This window comes from Hyperolius riggenbachi, chromosome 10, assembly GCF_040937935.1.
Source record: "Hyperolius riggenbachi isolate aHypRig1 chromosome 10, aHypRig1.pri, whole genome shotgun sequence".
NCBI classification, from domain to species: domain Eukaryota; kingdom Metazoa; phylum Chordata; class Amphibia; order Anura; family Hyperoliidae; genus Hyperolius; species Hyperolius riggenbachi.
Window position 1 is genome coordinate 10,151,865 of NC_090655.1, and position 21,215 is coordinate 10,173,079.

Consider the following 21,215-nt stretch of genomic DNA (forward strand, 5'->3'; position numbering starts at 1 on the left):
ATAGTCATAGTGTAATGTCCTACCATATTATTATTATTATGTATTTATATAGCACTGACATCTCCTGCAGCACATTACAGAGTACATAGTCAGGTCACTGACTGTCCTCAGAGGAGCTCACAATCTAATCCTTCCATAGTCATAGTCTAATGTCCTACCGTATTAAAAAGGGACCCTGAACAGGTACTAAAATCAGAATTTCCACTTACCTGGGGCTTCCTCCAGCCCACCGTAGGCCGCAAGGTCCTCCGGCGTCCTCCTGGCTCCTCTCCCAGTCCTGGCTGGCGGCTACGTTTTGGTACGACTTTGGCCTGAAGTCGTAAAGACTGCTTCCCACTTTGCCGATATGCGTAATCACACCGGCCAGCATGAGAGTCCTGCGTATGAGTGGTTTGAAGCGCGCAGGACCCTCATGCCAGCCGGCGTGATTACTCGTATCGGTAAAGCGGGAAGCAGTGTGGCCAAGAGGGGACGTGGAGGCAGAGGGGGACGCAGGGAGGAGCGGTTTTTCCAGCGCAACAAGCCCACCCAGTGGCCAACGATTGGGGTAGAGCCCAAAAAACTCTGTGCCAACTGAAAACGTCCATGCTTGCGAGTGCGAAATTTTATTAGAAAGTTTACGGTTTTACGCTATGGTAGTATCGATTATGATCTTTTTTGAGGTGTGACGATCCTATGAAAAAAGGTGGAAATAGTGGACAAGGCTTGCTCAGAGAGGCAGGGGGCGGCCATATGACCCCATAGGCGCTGGAGACCCATCTAATAGAGGGTCACATTGATACGGTGAGTGCCCGCTGCTTGGGGTGTGGTGTCTCACTGAAGTGGAATTAGTGCTAGCCAACTGCTGGAGCAAGATTGTCCATTTAACAGAACACTGGGACCGCTCTCGTTTTAATATGAGATTTGTCTATTTGTGGGAACCATCAGTGCGCAGCTTTTCATTGTGAAAGTGTGGACATGAAAGGAGCAGCCTCCATACAGATGCAGGGTATGGGTGGGGGTGGAGGAGCACAGCATGCAGATCGCACCGCCTGTACAGACTTGCCATGCTGCGGCAGCCTATGCACAGATGATGCTGGTCGCTCTGCAGAGTTTTGCGTGGGCGGGGTGTGTGGTGGGGGTCTGGAAGTTACGCAAGCAGATTAGTCTGCTGATCACAGATGGATGTACAAAATCTCATCTAACAGCCTCAGGTCATGGAAGGGCCGGATAACATGCTGACCCAGATGCCGTCTGACATCTTTGATCTTAAAGGGAGAATCCGCCTCCGCTTCACTAGGCACATACGCCGCTGCTGCACAAGACTTTGGCCTGGAAGTCGCTACAAAGCGCTATCGCTAGCGATTTGTGATAGCATTTTGCAAGTGATTTTGGGAGAGATTTCCCTGCTCCTGTACAATTCATGTGAATGGAAACGCTCCCAAAATACTGCACGTCCTGTGATTGCGATTTGCTTAATCGCAATCGCTGTAGTGGAATCTGCCCCATCCGTTTACATTGGCAGAGCGTTTAGGTAAATCGCTAGTGATTGGAAGCGCTCCCTAAATGCTCGAAAAAAACGCTACAGTGGGTTCCAGGCCTTCCTGTGATTAAAAAAAATGGCCTGCTTATTCCAAACTGCAGTAAGCTAAGAGTTTTCAAAAATGGAGAGTAACTTCAAATTACTTTTGCAACCATGGCAACAGATTCTCCAGAAATCTACTCCAAGCTGGTGACTTAATTAACTGTACAGAGCAGGAGTCCTTGTTACTCATTTTTAATATCTGGACTAATGTATTGTTTGTTAGCAACATTATGGCACTCCTATCTGTATGTTAAAGGGGAACTGTGTGAAGATAATGAATCAAATTGCTTATGGTTTACAATATTCATTTATAGATTATTTAGTCAGTGTTTGCCCATTGTAAAATATTTCCTCTCCCTGATTTAAATTCTGAAATGTACCACTGGTGGTGACATCTTTAGTTCTGCCAGGTGATCTGTACGGAATGTTCGTTACTGAGAGTTCTATGCACAGAGGGAGATACTAATGGCTTGGCAATTGGAAAAAGCTGTTATTTCCCACAATGCAACAAGGTTCACAGACAGGAAACTAACAGGACCATGGCCCTGACATCACACAGCTACTGATTGGGATAAAGTTCAATCATTGGTTAAAGTTCCTCTTTAAGGCAGACATGGGGAGGATCTGACCAAGAAGGGTGATGCTGGCGGACACGCTGCAGTCTGTAAACACACTTATGCCGACCTACTGGTGCAACGAAAATTGCAGAAAAAAGTTGAACCACTGCCAGAGCAACCAATCAGAACCTTTGTTTCATTTACTTGCCCTCAAGTTCCACCAATAGAGATTCATTTTTCTAAAGATAATTTTTCATGCAAGAGTAAGTTAGAGAGACATACAAGTGATCCAGGTATCATCCTGTGATTGGCTGTTAACAGTCACGTGACCCTATTCTGTGCAGACTGACCACTGATCATGGCTTTCAGCACCTAGGCATGTATTCCAGAGAATTGCACATCGCTACCAACAGCAGGGCGAGTTTTGGGAATATCCTCAGAGCGATTAATGCTCCATCTGTGCGTGAGGGAGGTTACCAGCAACCTGCTCTGTTGGTGACACTTGGGGACAAATTTGAGGAAATTTAAAGGGAACCTATGAACAAGCACAAACTTTGCGTAAGCTTCCACCGCAGACAGGTTTGTTTGCAAAGTAACAATTCCGTTCAGGAGATCCATCAGTTTCATTGTGGTGTCTTTCTGTGGGACGCTATGAAATCAGCAGCACTGCAGATTGTTTGACCCTGCTGTGTCTATTGTGTAAAGGTGTCCATTAGCTATCCAATCGCCCATCAGATCGATCAGAAACTATCATTCAGGTCCAACAGCAGAGGGGAAAATGAAAAATACAACCAAACTAAAAGCCAATGTTAGTTACCTGGTAACATTATTTTTAGTAACCTCCAGGACAGGTCCACCATGAGACGACATAGGCTCCTCCCAGGAACAGGAAACGTCCAGCTAGAGTACTCTATAAATTTTCATCTAACCCCTCACACATCAGTCAACTACAATAACTGTTAATTAAAAAAAGGGGTGTCATGCATATCTACATAACTACTACAATCTATATACACCCATATTCGGGTGGGTTACGGACCTGTCCTGGAGGTTACTAAAAAGAATGTTACCAGGTAACTAACATTGGCTTTTTCCACTAACCTCCAGGACAGGTCCACCATGAGAAGATGAGCAAGAATCTTACCAATTTAGGGTGGGCCGACTGCCTGCAGAACTTTTCTCCCAAATGATTGTTGTCTTGCAGACAGATTCACTCTGTAGTGCCTTGAGAAGGTGCTTAGACTTGTCCACGTAGCCGCTCTGCAGATCTCTTCTGGCGTCGCACCCGCTCTGTAGGCCCATGAAGTGGCAGTTGCCCTAGTTGAATGAGCCCTAACTGTATCTGTCATAGTAGTCCCTGTAAGCCTATAAGATTCCTCTATGCAAAGCTTTATCCACTTGGCTATTGTTCTTTTTGACATCTTCATGCCCTTTGTAGCACCAGAGGTGTTAATAAATAGAGCTCTAGATTTTCTAAACTCCGCCACTCTGTCTAGATAGGATATAAGGCATCTCCTGACATCCAAATTTGGCTCTTCATTAAAGGATGGTAAGACGATCTCTTGTGATCTGTGGAAATGTGTGGCTACCTTTGGAAGGAACTCTTCGCACGTCTTCAATATTACCTTATCTTTAAATATAATACAAAAAGGTTCATCACAGCATAAAGGTTCCAACTCGCTGACTCGTCTTGCTGAGGTAATTGCGATTAGAAAGATGATCTTCATTGTGAGTAATCTTAAAGAAATCTCTGATATAGGTTCAAAATGTTCCCCTCTTAAAACTTTCAGAACTAAAGATAAATCCCAACTCGGAACTTTCTTATTTACTATAGGTTTCCTTCTTTCTATAGACTTAAAGAACTGGATGATAAGGGGCTCCCTTGCTAACCTCACATCCAAAAAGGTAGATATTGCTGCTACCTGTACTTTTAGGGTACTAAGCGCAATCCCTTTATCCTGCAGAAACTCTAAAACTGTTGGTATTAGCTCACCCGAAAATTTTGACTGTTCCTGCCATAAGTTAAACGTTTTCCAATATTTTAGATATATTTTCCTTGTTACTTTTTTCCTGCAGTCCAGTAATGTACTGATTACTTTTTCTGAAATTCCCTTTCTTCTCAGAGGAGACCTCTCAGAAGCCAGGCAGACAGGTTTAGATTTGGTATGGAGTTTCCACTTTTTCCTGATACCTGTGACAACACATCCCTGTGTGGTAGCCGTACTGGACCCTCCAACCTCATCTTTAGTAGTATCGGATACCAGCTTCTTCCTGGCCAGTCTGGCACTATCATTATCACGGTTGTTCTGGTCTGCAATAATTTTTGTAATACTCGAGGAATCAACTGTACCCTCTGTCGAACGTCCAATTCTGACTGAGTGCATCCACTGCTTCTGCTCCTTCGCTTGGATTCAAGGAGTAAAACCTCCTGCACTTTGTGTTCTGTTTGTTTGCAAACATATCTAATTGAGGGCGACCCCACTGTCTGGATAGACTCTTGAACACCTTGTTTGATAGTTCCATCTCTGAATTTGACAGTCTGTTCCTGCTCAGAAAATCTGCCATACTGTTCAGAGACCCCTTCAAGTGGATTGCTGATAGTGATAGGAAGTTTTCTTCTGCTATCCTTAATATTTCCATTGCCAGGTCCATCAGATTTCTTGACCTTGTTCCCCCCTGCCGATTTATATAGGCCACTGCCGTGGTATTGTCCGTCCTGACCTGAACGTGGTGACCCCTTAATATTTGTAGGCCCTGCATCAGTGCTTCCTTTATAGCTCTTAACTCTCTGTAATTTGAAGATTGTTTCCTTATCATCTTTGTCCAAAGACCCTGAAACATTTTCCCGTGAAGATGAGCTCCCCATCCTATAAGACTTGCATCCGTCGTAATGAGCTTCTCTGTTGGGTTTGTCCATAGTCTGCCCTCGGTGAGTACTTTTTCTTGTTCTTCTACATACTTTTTCTGATAGCCACCACTCTAGGGATTCCAACACTGTCACTGGGCATATCACTTGTCTTTCTAAATCGTCTTGATTCTTGTTCCAAACTTCCATCATCCAGCTCTGGAACGGTCTTGTATGCATCATTGCCCACTGTATGGCTGGTGCTGTTGAAGTTAAGAAACCTAGCACCTTCATGATCTGTCTTATCGTTAATCTTGGATCTCTTTTGCAATCCTGTATCATAGCTTTCAACTTTGCTATCTTTTCGCTTGTTAAATACATTCTTTTTGTTTTGGAATCTATCAGGATTCCCAAGAACTGTATTCTTGACGTCGGTTGTAGGGTTGATTTGTCCCAATTTATTATCCATCCGAGGATTTGTAACTGATCTAATACTTTCTTTGTGTGATCTTGTGCCTGTGGATATGACTCTGCGACCACTAATAGATCGTCCAGATATGGAATGATCAGAATTCCCCTTGTATGGAAGTACTTTATCACCTCCCCCATTACTTTCGAGAAGATGCGTGGCGCTGAGGATATTCCGAACGGAAGGACACTGAATTGAAAGTGTTGCAGCGTCTTGCCTGTTCTTACCGCAAATCGGAGGAATTTCTGAGAGGATTCTCTTATTGGGATATGCCAATAAGCATCCCTCAAGTCTATATTTGTCATCATGCAGTTGGGGGTCAACAAGTTTCTCACAGAGAATATTGATTCCATCCTGAATCTTTGATAAGACACAAAGGGGTTTAATGGTTTCAAATTTAGGATCAACCTGAATTTTCCCGTCGGTTTTCTGACCATAAAAATCGTCGAATAGAAACCTCTGCGTAACTGGTCGTCGGGAACCGGTACCACTACATTCTCCTCTACCATGGATTTTATGATGTTCTGCAAGGCTAGCCTTTTTACCTTGTCTCTTGGTAGAGGAGTGGAAATAAATCTTCTCCCTGGAAGGGACTGAAATTGAATCCTGTACCCGTCTTACAAGATTGAGGATGAAATCGTTCTTGCTTATTTCTTTCCACTGGGTATAAAATGTTGTTAAACGACCCCCAACCTTTACTTTGGCGTCACTTCTTTTCCTGATTGTCTTGGTTCCGAAAAAGAAAACTCTTTTTCGTTCCCTCTCTATTAATGGCCCAAGGTTTTCTCCTCTGCTGAGGCTTATCCCTGTTCTCTTGTCGATTTCTTCGAAAGAATCTCTTGTTTTGTATAAACTTCTTTTTCTTAGGAAATCCCTTCTTTCTGTCAGAAGTTCTTTCTAATATTTAATCTAATTGTGTTCCAAACAGTAGATCCCCATCAAAGGGTATATTACAAATTCTAGCTTTTGAGGCCTGGCTGCCATCCCAGTTCTTTATCCACAGGTTACGTCTTGCTGTATTAATTAATGCCGAAGTTCTTGCATTAACCCTAATATTTTCTGCTGCGGCGTCAGTTATATAATCTGTAGCCTTGGATACTACTTCTAATGACTCAAGAATCTCTTCCTTAGAAGCTCCCTTCTCCACTTTTTCCTCAACTTTCTTTACCCACAGGGCTAATACCCTTGACACACATGTTGTTGCGGCCGCTGGTCGAAAGTTTGCGCCTGCCGATGTCCAGGCTTTCTTAAGAGCGAACTCTACTTTCTTATCCTGTGGATCTTTTAAGTATCCCAGATCCTCAAAGGCTAATTCATTATCTTTATTGACTTGAGAAAATGCTGCGTCCAACCTGGGACATCTATCCCAAGTCTTAATTTCTGATTCATCAAAGGGAAATCTCTTCATAAATCCTTTTGACATAAATAACTTTCTGTCAGGATACTTCCACTGACTTAATATAGTATTCTTTGTGGATCTATGTATAGGAAATGTTAATGATTCCACCGGCTCCATTCCCTGATACAGCTTATCATGTAGAGATATTTCTTCTGACTTTTTAGACTCAATATTTAGGGTTTTGTTAATTGCCAGGATAAGTTGCTCAGTCTCATCGGCTGGGAATCTAAACCTGGAAATCTTCTTGGTATCAGGTTGGCTTTCTACACTTTTAATCGAAGAAGCATCAGATTCATCATCCTGATTATCCTCCTCTTCATCCTCTTCCATCTCATCTTCAGAGGAAGATATAATCTGTCTCTTATTAGCAGATCTACCTTTATTTTTATGCTTAATAGGCTGTTCTGGCTGTGGCTCTTCTGTATTAGGTACAGAAGCAGTAGACATAGCCGCACTAGTGCTAGCATTAACCGTATCTCCTACCGGTGTCATGGCGGCAGTAAATACTTCTTTTAATGATTTAGTTGTCTCGGCCATTTCCACCTTAACAGCCGACATTATCTCTTCTTTTAACCCCCCTGATTGATCCTGAATTAATTTCACAAAACAGGGCTGGCAGAACTGCTTAGTATAAGTATGGGCCAACTTTGTATCACAGAGCGGGCACCGCCTCCTTGGCCTTGCAGGGTCAGCAGACTCTGTGCCCTTTCCCGGTTCCTGCTTAGCGTCCATCCCGCTCCGCTCACAAGACGAAATGCCGAAATGCCGGCGTCTTCACCAGCGCGACCGGAAGTGACGCTGCGTGAGGGCGGAAGTGCGTCATCAGGGAGCCGACACTGAGGGCAAACACCAACCATCCCTCCGGAGGTCTGGATGTATCCCTACGTCACCTCCGGTGCGCCATTAGCCTCCGCCACGTTGGGAATCATGGACGCCGGCTGCGTCCTACGGACCCACCACAACTCGGGCAGCCAGGACAGCATTATAGAGAAGGTAATCTTCTTCTCCGAACGGATCCTCAACCATCTCCAGGCCGGTCCACCATGCGCCGCCAACCGGGTCCCTGACACACCTGGCCCGACGGACCGGCGAGCGACATAGAGCACTCCTTTTTCCTGGAACAGGAAACGTCAACTGATGTGTGAGGGGTTAGATGAAAATTTATAGAGTACTCTAGCTAGACGTTTCCTGTTCCTGGGAGGAGCCTATGTCGTCTCATGGTGGACCTGTCCTGGAGGTTAGTGGAAAAAGAATGGTTCAGAAATCGTTTACAATCATTTGCCGTTAATCGGTACCATTAACAGCACATAATCTGAGGCAGGGTACACACTTGACTCTTTTCGTACGCGTTTTCTGCACAGAGAGAACTCATGTTAATCAATGGGCTAGTACATACTTAATATTTTGTTTGTGCGCAGAAAAAAAAACTGACATTCTGCATCATGACTCTGCACATTTTGTCAGTTTTTTGTACCAATTACATCAGCTGCTATGAAAAAAACGTGCACGGTTTCCTGCATAAAGACACACTTTGTGTGCAGAAAAAGTATGCAGGAAAACGCGTGCAGAAACCTGAAAGACAAGTGTGTTCCCTGCCTGAACGATTGATAGATCGATCAGGAGATTGTACTATTAATAGGCGCCATAAAGCTTTAGATTGGTAGATCGATCAGGAGAGTGTACTATTAATAGGCGCCATAAAGCTTTAGATTGGTAGATCGATCAGGAGAGTGTACTATTAATAGGCGCCATAAAGCTTTAGATTGGTAGATCGATCAGGAGAGTGTACTATTAATAGGCGCCATAAAGCTTTAGATTGGTAGATCGATCAGGAGAGTGTACTATTAATAGGCGCCATAAAGCTTTAGATTGGTAGATCGATCAGGAGAGTGTACTATTAATAGGCGCCATAAAGCTTTGTAGACACACGACTGCCGCTTCTGAAAATCCAGCGTGTGTAAAGCTGCCTTCTGATGCCTCAGCCAGCGATGCATCTGTACAGTGTCATCCCTGCAATGTCACACTGGGTGACATTCTCTCTAATCCTGTACGAAACTTAAAGAGGCTCTGTCAAAGAGCAGCAGAGATAACCCTTTAGTGCTCTGAGCAGCGATGAAAACACACTGCACTGCACTGGCATTGCAGGTAAGGCAATATACAGAAAGCAAAAACGCTGTCCCACAAAACGGATTATTTAGCTCTGTCCAGCAAGCAGAGAAGACACGTAATCCTGATTGGGTGCTCTGGTAACCGCCCCACAATTTTTTGGCACGAGAAATCAACCTCTGGAACTACTATTGCCGTAAAATGTCGTCAACAGCTCACACTTAAGGGGAACCAGGCTGCCATATTTATTTCCTTTTAAGCAATACCAGTTGCCTGGCAGCCCTGCTGATCCTCTACCTCTAATGTTTAGCCACAGCCCCTGAACAAGCATGCAGCAGATCAGGTGTTTCTGTCACTATTGTCAGAGCTGACGAGATTAGCTGCATGCTTGTTTGAGGTGCTATTCAGACACTACTGCAGCCAAATAGACCAGCAGAGCTGCCAGGCTACTGTTATTGTTTAAAGGGAAATAAACATGGCAGTCTCCATATCCCTCTCACCTCTGGTACACTTTAACCCGCTTGGGCTCCCCCTCCCCCCCCCTTCCAAAGCTCACATTCAAAATGTACGACATGCTCAGTGGACAGCTCTGGCGGTATCTGTCCCAGGCTAGTTATATAAGCCCAGTGAGCAGCTGATATCACCAGGAACATAACAGAGAGAGCAATCACAAGGGAGACTCGCTCAGTATTCTGCTTGCTTCAGCAGAGTTCCATATCCTCACGAGGGTTTCCTGCCTGTGACCTTTCCATATACATTTTACTGAAAGTAGTAACATTACAGATGGATAGCAGAGTTATGGGCATTCCCACAAGTCAGATGTCCTACTCCGGAGAGTGTACAAGTACAGCCAGGTTACCTCGTGAGGAGGAGCTGTTCAGTCACGTTACAGAGACATTAAAGTGGCTCTGAGATGAACTTTTACTCATTGCATAATTGTGATCCTTACATATTGTTTATAGGGCATTCCTCAAGCCAAATAATTTTTTTGTTTTTCTTTTAATACTCTAATTCCCTATAAACTGAACAAGCCACGCCCACAGGTTGTCAGAGAGCCAAGGCACTTTCAGACAGTAGCAAGGGCTCATGGGAGCTCAGTCTGGGCAGGAGGAGGAGGAGGTATTACTAGCCAGAGATTTCAGAGGCAGAAGGGAGAAGGAGGGGGGATTAGGTTTTTTTTTGCTCAAGATACAGATAAGCCTGCCTATGTGTAATGTTTACAAACAACATGGCTGCTGTCATTGTATCACAGGAAGAAATAATCATTTTCTATTAAAGCTGTTTGCAGCTAGATTTGCTGTGTAAACTAAACTTTAGATAAGCTATAATAGGCTTGTTATAATTAGTTTTTCATCTCGGATCCTGCCGTCTGTTTATACACAAGGGACAAGCTATCAACACTATCAAGTCGGCAGCGGTGGGGCATTCTCAGTCAATGGCTTTGTACCTATGTGCAGCGGGGAGCCTCCTGACTCTGCCCCTCCCCTCCCCATGCCCCTCCTCTCCTTGGGACAGTACATCCTACTCTGGCGAGCTGAGGTTGCGTGAGCAGTCACAGATGCTGGCCAAACCCATCAGTACAAGGCCTGGGGCCCACTAGAAATTGCAATTGAAGTTGCTTAAGCGCCCCTCCTAGATAAACTGTGGTGGCTCTATCACATGGAGAACATTTCCTACTGGCTGCATTCTAGAACCAGTGTATTTACGGTAATCAGATTTGGGCCCCTTGGATCATGAGATACCCATCGGACTGACCGGCCCACTCTTTACATGTTTTAGCCGGTTGTCTATCTATCTTTGTACAGGTTCACTTCACTTTAAGGCCGCGTTTCAAAATTAAAGCACACCTGACGTGAGAAGGATATTTATTTATTGTACTTATAAAGCGCCAACCTATTACGCAGCGCTGAGGATATGTAAACTGGCATATTTATCTCCTTTTAAACAATGCAGATTGCCTGGCTGTCCTGCTGCTCCTCTTCCTCTAATACATTTAGCCACAGCCCCTGAACAAGTATGCAGCAGATCAGGTGCTCTGACTGAAGTGTGCCTGGATTAGCTGCATGCTTGTTTCAGATGTGTGATTCAGACACTACTGCAGTCAAATAGACAAGCAGGGCTGCCAGGTAACGATTCTTGTTTAGAAGGAAATAGGTATATGGAGGCTGCCATATTTTCTCACTACAGTTGTCCTTTAAAGCAGACAATCCAGAGTTAGCAGAAAGTAGCAGTGGAAACTGTCAGCATTCACTTTACTGCCAGTGGACAGTCTCCTAACAAGCAATGCGGTACAATGGAGCGCATACAGAAAGATTTTACACCTAGAAACGGCTACTAATGTTTACTAATGGCCTTGTTCACGTGTATGCGTATGCGACGCATACGTTTCTCATCCGCATTGCTGCACGCAGTTCTGTGCGTCACGCATAGAAACGGACGCAATGAAAGTCTATGGACGCGTATCAAAAACGCCTAATATTGTGTTTTCAGCGTACATTTTCCTCTGCGGTTCCCATAATTCTTTTCTGTTTCTTGGGTCACGTGTGTGTGCAAAACGCAATAGAAAGCGCATTCGAACGCAAGAAAAACACATGCGTTTTCAACTTGCGTTTCTGTGAATAAATACGCATTCTACAAATGCTGACAGTCTGAACAGGGCCTTAGGCTTAGAGGACCCAGCAGGAAACCTCATAGGGAAATTCCACTAATGTGATTGGGTGGGCAGCCCCCTCTTGAAATGCTAGGTTTCCAATAGGTTGTAGTAAACTACGCACACACTATTCAATCAGAGCGCTCTGCGGTGTAGAGGGAGCTGTGATTGGAGAACGGTTTCCCATGAGGTTTGCTGCTGGATTCCCTAAACTAACGCCACAATCTGTACTGTATTTACAGTATAGGGAAATTCTTATTTCATTATAAAATATGAGGTGTCCTCCCTGAGGATATCACACACACTGTAGGATAATGTGGAGCCAGCATTACCTCCTCTGGATTTTATGTGGATGGTCTCGCTGGCCACTTACCTCCTCATAACCTGTGAAAACTCCAGGATAGAAGAGTAGCAAGTGAGGGCCCAAATCTCATGAGCTTTTTCTCTGGAGGGGAGCACTAATCACACATCTGGCATCTATCTTATGCTGCAGTGAGACCAGGGTTCGAATACGACTCTTCCTGTTCAGTAAGGAGACCTTAGACAAGACTCCCTAACACTACTACTGCCTATAGAGTGCGTCCTAGTGGCTGCAGCTCTGGTGCTTTGAGTCCACCAGGAGAAACGTTCATATACAGTGGGTTGCAAAAGTATTCGCCCCCCTTGGAGTTTTCCACATTTTGTCACATTACTGCCACAAACATGAATCAATTTTATTGGAATTCCACGTGACAGACCAATACAAAGTGCTGTCCATGTGAGAAGTGGAACGAAAATCATACATGATTCCAAACATGTTTTACAAATCAATAACTGCAAAGTGGGGTGTGCATAATTATTCAGCCCCCTGAGACAATACTTTGTAGAACCACCTTTTGCTGCAATTACAGCTGCCAGTCTTTTAGGGTATGTCTCTACCAGCTTTGTACATCTAGAGACTGAAATCCTTGCCCATTCTTCTTTGCAAAACAGCTCCAGCTCAGTCAGATTAGATGCACAGCGTTTGTGAACAGCAGTTTTTAGATCTTGCCACAGAGTCGATTGGATTTAGATCTGGACTTTGGCTGGGCCATTCTAACACAAAGATATGGTTTGTGTTAAACCATTCCATTGTTGCCCTGGCTTTATGTTTAGGGTCATTGTCCTGCTGGAAGGTGAACCTCCGTCCCAGTCTCAAGTCTTTTGCAGTCTCCAAGAGGTTTTCTTCCAAGTTTGCCCTGTATTTGGCTTCATCCATCTTCCCATCAACTCTGACCAGCTGCCCTGTCCCTGCTGAAGAGAAGCACCCCCAGAGCATGATGCTGCCACCACCATATTTGACAGTGGGGATGGTGTGTTCAGAGTGATGTGCAGTGTTAGTTTTCTGCCACACATAGCGTTTTGCATTTTGGCCAAAAAGTTCCATGTTGGTCTCATCTGACCAGAGCACCTTCTTCCACATGGTTGCTGTGTCCCCCACATGGCTTGTGGCAAACTGCAAACAGGACTTCTTATGCTTTCTGTTAACAATGCCTTTCTTCTTGCCACTTTTCCATAAAGGCCAACTTTGTACAGTGCATGACTAATAGTTGTCCTATGGACAGAGTCTCCCACCTGAGCTGTAGATCTCTGCAGCTCGTCCAGAATCACCATGGGCCTCTTGACTGCATTTCTGATCAGCACTCTCCTTGTTCGGCCTGTGAGTTTAGGTGGATGGACTTGTCTTGGTAGGTTCACAGTTGTGCCATACTCCTTCCATTTCTGAATGATCACATGAACAGTGCTCCGTGGGATCTTCAAGGCTTTGGAAATCTGTTTGCAGCCTAAGCCTGCTTTAAATGTCTCAATAACTTGATCCCTGACCTGTCTGGTGTGTTCTTTGGACTTCACGGTGTTGTTGCTCCCAATATTCTCTTAGGCCCAGTGCACACCAAAACCGCTAGCAGATCCACAAAACGCTAGCGGTTTTGGGTGCGGATGAAAGAGTTTAGTCCCAGAGCACACCGGGCGGATCTTGATGCGATCCGCCGGCCGCATCCGCGTGGCTAATGTATCTCTATGGGCTGGTGCACACCGGCGGTTTGAGGTTTTAAGCAAACCGCAAACAAGCAGCAAGAGGCACGTTTGCGGCTTGCTAAAAACCTCAAACCGCCGGTGTGCACCAGCCCATAGATACATTAGCCATGCGGATTTTCAGGCAAATGCGGCCTGCGGATCCACCCAGTGTGCACTGGGCCTTAGACAACCTCTAAGGCCCTCACAGAGCAGCTGTATTTGTACTGACATTAGATTACACACAGGTGCACTCTATTGAGTCATTAGCACTCATCAGGCAATGTCTATGGGCAACTGACTGCACTCAGATCAAAGGGGGCCTAATAATTACGCACACCCCACTTTGCAGTTATTTATTTGTAAAAAATGTTTGGAATCATGTATGATTTTCGTTCCACTTCTCACGTGTACACCACTTTGTGTTGGTCTTTCATGTGGAATTCCAATACAATTGATGCATGTTTGTGGCAGTAATGTGACAAAATGTGGAAAACTTCAAGGGGGCCAAATACTTTTGCAAGTCACTGGAAGTGTTCTGTGTATTCTCTGCATGTATCTGACAGCGTGATCCACGTTTAGAGGCAAGTCCTTCCTGACCTGTCCCTGGGAATTACAGGGAGCACACAGCTACAGCAGTGGGATTGAAGCTTGGAGGACAGAGCGACCCTCCTGTGCTAGCTCATCCGTACAACAGGTGGAAATAATCCGCTGTCAGATATGCAGGAGGACCTGTCGCTGGTCATCACAGAGCGCTCACAGCTATGGCAGTGGGGTGGCTTCTACGGCTGACAGCTGTCAGAACAGAAATTACCTCCTGCCTCAGGCTCTCAGTTCTGCCAGCACCATTTCCAGGGACAGCGCCTGGTCTGTATCTCTGGGGAGGTCAGAGAAGTCATGGTTGTGCTGGGAGTGACAGCTGTCAGAATATCTCATTGCTCCTGTCTTGGCTTTACAACAGTATATCAGATCTGACATCTCTGCCAAGTCTCCTCTGCCATTGGGGGGATAATGGTCAGTGGGACTCAGTAATGAAATCTCACCTGATACATTTCCCTCCAACACGAAACATAACCATACTCGGACTTTCAATACTCTCTGCATATTCCTGTTTCCTGAGGAACAGGAATTTGTAGATTTGGAATATTTTAGCTCATCGCTGACTCTGAACTTCTGTACCTGCCTCATAGTCACATCACAGATGGATAAAACTAGCAGTGGCCATTTCCAGCCTGAAGCCCAGCTCACCCTGCACTACCCCCCCCCCCCCCCGTTTGCCAGAACCACTCCCCCATGTCTGCCAGGACCACTACCCCCGCCATTTATGCCAATGTGATTTCCCACCCACATGTCTGCTAGGACCACTTCCCCCCACCCACCTTCACATATCTGCCACTACTCCCCCTCATGTCTGCCAGGACCTCTACAGCCTCACGTCCGCCAGGACCACCACAGCCCCTCACGTCCGCCAGGACCACCACAGCCCCTCACGTCCGCCAGGACCACTGCCACCACGACACTACCCCCCCCCTCCCCCCATGTCTGCCAGGACCACTACTCCCCTCATGTCTGCCAGGACAATTACTTCATTCACTTCCGCTTTCCAGCCAGACTTGTCCTGCCCCCCTTGATCAGATCTCCCAACTTTGAGATGAGAAAGAGGGACACTTAAGCCCCGCCCCTGCCACATCTCTGATCATGCCCCCTTCACACCCCCAGTCACACATACCATAAAAATAAAAATTGGCAATATATAAATTTAAAGGATGGGAAGTCAAACACATATTTTAGTAGAGAAACATATATATTTACATAGAAAGAGGGATAAAGTCCTGAAAGAGGGACAAATGAAGAGGAAAGAGGGACAGAGGGGCAGGGCTCCCAAAGAGGGACAGAGGGGAGCTATGTCTTCATGTCTGCCAGGACCACTACTCCCCCTGTCCCATATGTCTTCTAGGACCACCTCCTGCTATCCAGCCCCCCCCCCCCCCCCCCCCTCCCTCCATGCCTGCTCTGTCCCTGCAGATGTCAGGGGGATGGAGGGGAGGTGTGGCTGACAAAACCCCATGATCTGGAGGAGCCTCATATCTCCCAGCCAATCACAGCCCGCCCTGACCAGCTGGCACTTGTAGTCCCCCCGGTGTGACGTCACTCACCTCCGACCCCCAGATTGACCTTGCGGGAGTCGCCGTCCGCCCGGAAGTCGGCGGTGAGCTTGAAGACGGCCACAGGCGGCGCCAGAGGGACGGAGGAGAAGATAGACGAGGCAGCCATGGCGGAATCCGAGCTCTTCCCTCACACTGACTGACTGCTGCTTCACCTTCACCTTCACTAATTATATACGGGGGGCGGGGACACCGCCAGCCAATCACAGCGCGGACACCTGACAACGCCTGTCCGCAGCCCGCACCGCTCTACAGACGCCGGGAGGAATCCAGCCAATCACAGCGCGGCATGCAAATACAGGCACTGGTACTAAGCCGCTATTCGCTGGCCCGGAGGAGGGGCGTGAGAGGCGCGCGCGGATTGGCTGGTTACGTCATCACACTGCGCTCCGGTCTCCCATAGTAACTGGACGCTTAGAGGAGGTCAGTCGGGGTAAGGCTGCTGCAGGCTGACTGCCCATCACTGATACAGATTGCATAATATTACTGAATCTATACAGCAGGAAGGTAAACTGAGGGAAAAGACTTTGAATGAATGGAAGTGTAATATTGTAACTTTAATAGGCACCTATAGATTATAGGAAGTATAGAGGCCAACCTGAGAAGGATGTTATAATGTTTAACTTGCCTCTGTACTGTGTCCTACTTACCCTTTGCCTCCCTCCCCCTTTTATAATGTGTCCCACCTGCCACCATAGCGAATTCTGCCTTCCCAGCAGCCCCCATAGCTTGTACCCCCTTCCCAGTGCCCCCCATTGCATGTCACACCTGCCCAGTGTCCCCCATAGTGTGTCCCTCCACCCCAGTGTCCCTCATAGTGTGACTAACCTTCGCAGTGTCCCCAATAGTGTATCCCTCTTCCCCGGTGTGCCTCATAGTGTGGCCAACCTTCCCAGTGTCCCCTATAGTGTGACTGACCTTCGCAGTGTCCCCAATAATGTATCCCTGCTCCCCGGTGTGCCTCATAGTGTGACCAACCTTCCCAGTGTCCCCCATAGTGTGACTGACCTTCGCAGTGACCCCAATAGTGTATCCCTGCTCCCTGGGGTCCCTCATAGTGTGACTAACCTTCCCAGTGTCCCCCATAGTGTGACTGACCTTCGCAGTGACCCCAATAGTGTATCCCTGCTCCCTGGGGTCCCTCATAGTGTGACTAACCTTCCCAGTGTCCCCACAATGTATCCCTCCTCCCCAGTGTCCCTCATAGTGTGACTAACCTTCCCAGTGTCCCCAATAGTGTGTCCCTCCTCCCCAGTGTCCTCAATAGTGTGGACACTTCGGGGAACGCTACCTCACGGCCCTTTGAAATTAAGCAGTTATTCACCTGTGATAGCACTTTCACGGTTTACCTATTGGAATGCCCTTGCGGTCTAAAATACGTGGGTAGAACTACCAGATCCTTTAAGGAAAGACTGGGGGAACACATCTACCTGATCAGTAAGGGATCTATGGGACATCCAGTACCCAAACATTTTGCTACCACACATCATAAGGACCCTTCCCTTTTGAAATACTGCGTTATAGATAGCATTAAGAAAAACTGGAGAGGCCAAAATCGGGTTAGAGATGTCTCACGACTAGAAACCGAATGGATTTTCAAACTGCGAACACTACGCCCAGATGGGCTGAATGTTGAATTGGACGTAAATTGTTTTATTAATAATTCATAATTTGTATGACTGTTTATAATTTTTGATACTTTTACTCTGTGATTGTACATGTGTGTCGGTCTGCTTGGCCTACTTGCTTAATATTATTTTTAAGGTCACTTGTATAACCTTTTGCTATACTTACTGGCATATCTGGTGTGGTATTCCCTCGACTATGTATATGTGTATATATATGTACTGTATATATTTCCCGAAAAAGTTTAGATGGGGGAATTGTCTCACTGGCAATTTCTTTCGACATTGGTTAATGGGACCTTTCTTTCTCTCACTCTTGTTTCCTTCTCGTACATTCTTATTTATTCGACGCGTCTATGCGCGAAATATTATGCACATTCCTATAAGGAGCTCACTAGTATTCTACTTCTCTTTACACGTCCCCCTGTCACGTGGGCATGTGCACCATTTTTCATTGGTACGTATGAGTCCTTTTATGTTCTCGGTGTACCTCTCATTCACGTGATAGCGTTAATTATTACATTTCTTTCACGATTAATAATGGCGCATGCATAATCTCATATATTTCATACGTTTTATGCATACGTTTTACACACGGTTTTATATAGTCCAAGTGTATCCCTGCATAAATTGGGTTTGTGCACTTTACACGCATTGCCGCATGAATTTTACGCATATGTGGCACTTTGCCCCCCTAGCGTTACTAATGACGCATTTTATAATTTTTAATTTTTTTTTTTTTTTTTTTTTTTGCATCAACTTTATACATGTATGTCGTTCTGCCGCTTAGGCGTTGTAGATGACGTGCAATGCAGCTATGCGCTGTTTGTCTATCCTATTAGGAGGACTATGTTTTTCCTCTTTGTAAGTTCCCTATGCCGGCCATTTATTCACTATTCAGTTCTGTATTCTCGGACCTTGGCTTTCACTTAATATCTATCTGGCTCTGTCTAGGTAATTTTTCACTTATTCACCTTCTATAATGTGCACTTTCTGGTTTTATATATGCCAGTATGTATTGCATACTATAGTTAAAAAAAAAAAAAAAAAAACAGGGTTGGCTGCCGGGACTTGAACCTGGGATTCCTGTGTCAGAGACAGGGCCCTTGACCACTGTGCTGTCTAGCCACTGGAGACTTCAAGCTTCTAATCTTATATCCCATTGTTTTCAATGTGTATTGATCTGGGTTATAGTCACTCTCCTAGTAGAGTCTGATCTATACTCTATTGGAGGGGTCTTGACTGTTGGTGTTCATAGCCCCACCCCTTTCTTTATTGTAAAAGTTTATATATTTGGTGCCAGCCGCTTGTATCCTTAATCCCCTGATGACGCTAGTTTGCGAAACCGGTCGGGAAGGAGACAGGCGGCACCTTCATACTGTCCTTTACCGCTGACCCATACACGTGTGCAACTTTCTCGGGGTTCCCATTGCATGGGCCCCGTATAGTTGCCGTTTGTTTGTTTTTTATGATGTTTACTGATATCCATTCGTGAGAGGAATCATTGCTGAATTGGTGGATCCTGGACAGACTGTTGCTTCCTGATGTCCTACCAAAGCGTTGATACAACCTTATAATGTGGGTTGTCACCAGCTGGTAAGCCTCTTTCCTTTTTTGGGTATCCATGATTGCAGAGCTGTGCCGTGAACCCAATATTTATTGTGGTGGAGATTTGCCTGCTTTTATCCTTTGCTGAAGACTCGTCTTTAGTTTTTGGACTCTGCGCTGAGCATATATAATTTAACCTTTGCAGTGTCCCCATAGTGTGGCCCACCTTCACAGCGCCCACATAGAATAGCCTGCCTTTCCCAATAGTGTGTCCGACCTCTCCAGTGCCCCCCCATAGCGTATCCTGCCTTCCCAGTGCCCCTCATAGTGTGGCCTGACTTCCTAGTGTCCCGCATAGTGTGGTCCACCTCCCCAATGTCCCACATAGTGTGGCCCATCTCCCCCATGTTGCCATAGTGTGGCCCCTCAATGTCCTCCATAGTGTGGCCAACCTTCCCAGCACTCTCAGTAGAAGTTGACCGGCAGCGAGGGGGCGTGACAAGAACTGTTAACCAAACCATTAACCCTTGCCCACAGGCTTCTCAAATAAAATAAACAACACAGTATAGCATAAAAATTTAAACCGTAAAAAAAGTCTACTGATGTGTATTTTTACCTTTGTCCCAGCAGTTTCACAATCCAGGTTATTTGGGTATAATTTCATTTGTGAAGTTTAGAGCCCCTTTTCTTTCTGAAGGCATTCCTATCTGTAACCCTAAGTGCTCATACACGTGTTATTCGCTTTCAATAATCAAAGCACAGGTGTTTTGCCAATCTCAAGGTCACTGTTATTGACATAGTAATCGTGGTGCCCTGTTCACATGGGGCAATTTGATTTTCACCCAATCACAAACAGGGCTGGTTCTAGACTTTTTGCTGCATGAGGAAAACTTGTGAGGATGCGCCCACCCCCAACCGATTAGGAATGATCACGCAGCACCCGAGAATTTAATGTTCTCACATGACATGCTGCAGCTCAACACAATAGCACACTGGCTGGCTGAGTCTGTTAAACACTACTCACCCTCATCCACTCCATTCCTCCTTAGTCAGGATAGCAGTGCCACCGTCCTCCTCCCTTCTGCTGTGCAAGTCAAATGAAACACTGCTGCTCTCCTGCCTCCCCCCTCCTCTCTCACTGACACACTTCTCACACAGCACAACAAGCTGCTTTTCCCCAATGATGCTCTCCTGCCTCCCCCCTCCTCACTCACTGACAGACTCCTCACACAGCACAACAAGCTGCTTTCCCCCAATGATGCTCTCCTGCTCTCCCCCCTCTTCACTCACTGTCAGACTCCTCACACAGCACAACAAGCTGCTTTTCCCCAATGCTTATCTCCTGCCTCCTCTCCCCTCCTCACTCACTGCCAGACTCCTCACACAGCACAACAAGCTGCTTTTCCCCAGTGATGCTCTCCTGCCTCCCCCCTCCTCACTCACTGTCAGACTCCTCACACAGCACAACAAGCTGCTTTTCCCCAATGATGCTCTCCTGCCTCCCCCTCCTCACTCACTGTCAGACTCCTCACACAGTACAACAAGCTGCTTTTCCTCAGTGATGCTCTCCTGCCTCCTCCCTCCTCACTCACTGTCAGACTCCTCACACAGCACAACAAGCTGCTTTTCCCCAGTGATGCTCTCCTGCCTCCCCCCTCACTCACTGACAGACTCCTCACACAGCACAACAAGCTGCTTTTCCCCAACGCTGCTCTCCTGCTTCCCCCTCCTCACTCACTGTCAGGCTCCTCACATAGCACAACAAGCTGCTTTTCCCCCAATGCTGCTCTCCTGCTTCCCCCCTCCTCACTCACTGCCAGACTCCTCACACAGCACAACAAGCTGCTTTTCCCCAGTGATGCTCTCCTGCCTCCCCCCTCCTCACTCACTGTCAGACTCCTCACACAGCACAACAAGCTGCTTTTCCCCAATGATGCTCTCCTGCCTCCCCCTCCTCACTCACTGTCAGACTCCTCACACAGTACAACAAGCTGCTTTTCCCCAGTGATGCTCTCCTGCCTCCCCCCTCCTCACTCACTGTCAGACTCCTCACACAGCACAACAAGCTGCTTTTCCCCAGTGATGCTCTCCTGCCTCCCCCCTCACTCACTGACAGACTCCTCACACAGCACAACAAGCTGCTTTTCCCCAATGCTGCTCTCCTGCTTCCCCCTCCTCACTCACTGTCAGGCTCCTCACATAGCACAACAAGCTGCTTTTCCCCCAATGCTGCTCTCCTGCTTCCCCCCTCCTCAC

At 46.4% G+C, this 21,215-nt stretch overlaps 1 protein-coding gene and 1 long non-coding RNA gene across 3 annotated transcripts in view; one reads left to right on the plus strand and one right to left on the minus strand.

The window, feature by feature from the left end:
• Positions 1–16,011, minus strand: part of GOT1 (glutamic-oxaloacetic transaminase 1) — a 42,258-nt gene extending 26,247 nt beyond the window's left edge. The window contains exon 1 of the mRNA XM_068257587.1: positions 15,778–16,011. Coding sequence (XP_068113688.1) covers positions 15,778–15,895 — 118 coding nt within the window. The 5' untranslated portion in view covers positions 15,896–16,011. The remainder of the gene's footprint in view (positions 1–15,777) is intronic.
• A 156-nt stretch (positions 16,012–16,167) lies between these two features.
• The window catches only part of LOC137535715 (uncharacterized), a 93,104-nt gene continuing 88,056 nt past the window's right edge, over positions 16,168–21,215 (plus strand). The window contains exon 1 of one of the 2 annotated variants that reach the window (XR_011024458.1): positions 16,168–16,293. This is a non-coding gene — a long non-coding RNA (uncharacterized lncRNA). The remainder of the gene's footprint in view (positions 16,294–21,215) is intronic. The other variant, XR_011024457.1, reaches the window with a different exon arrangement.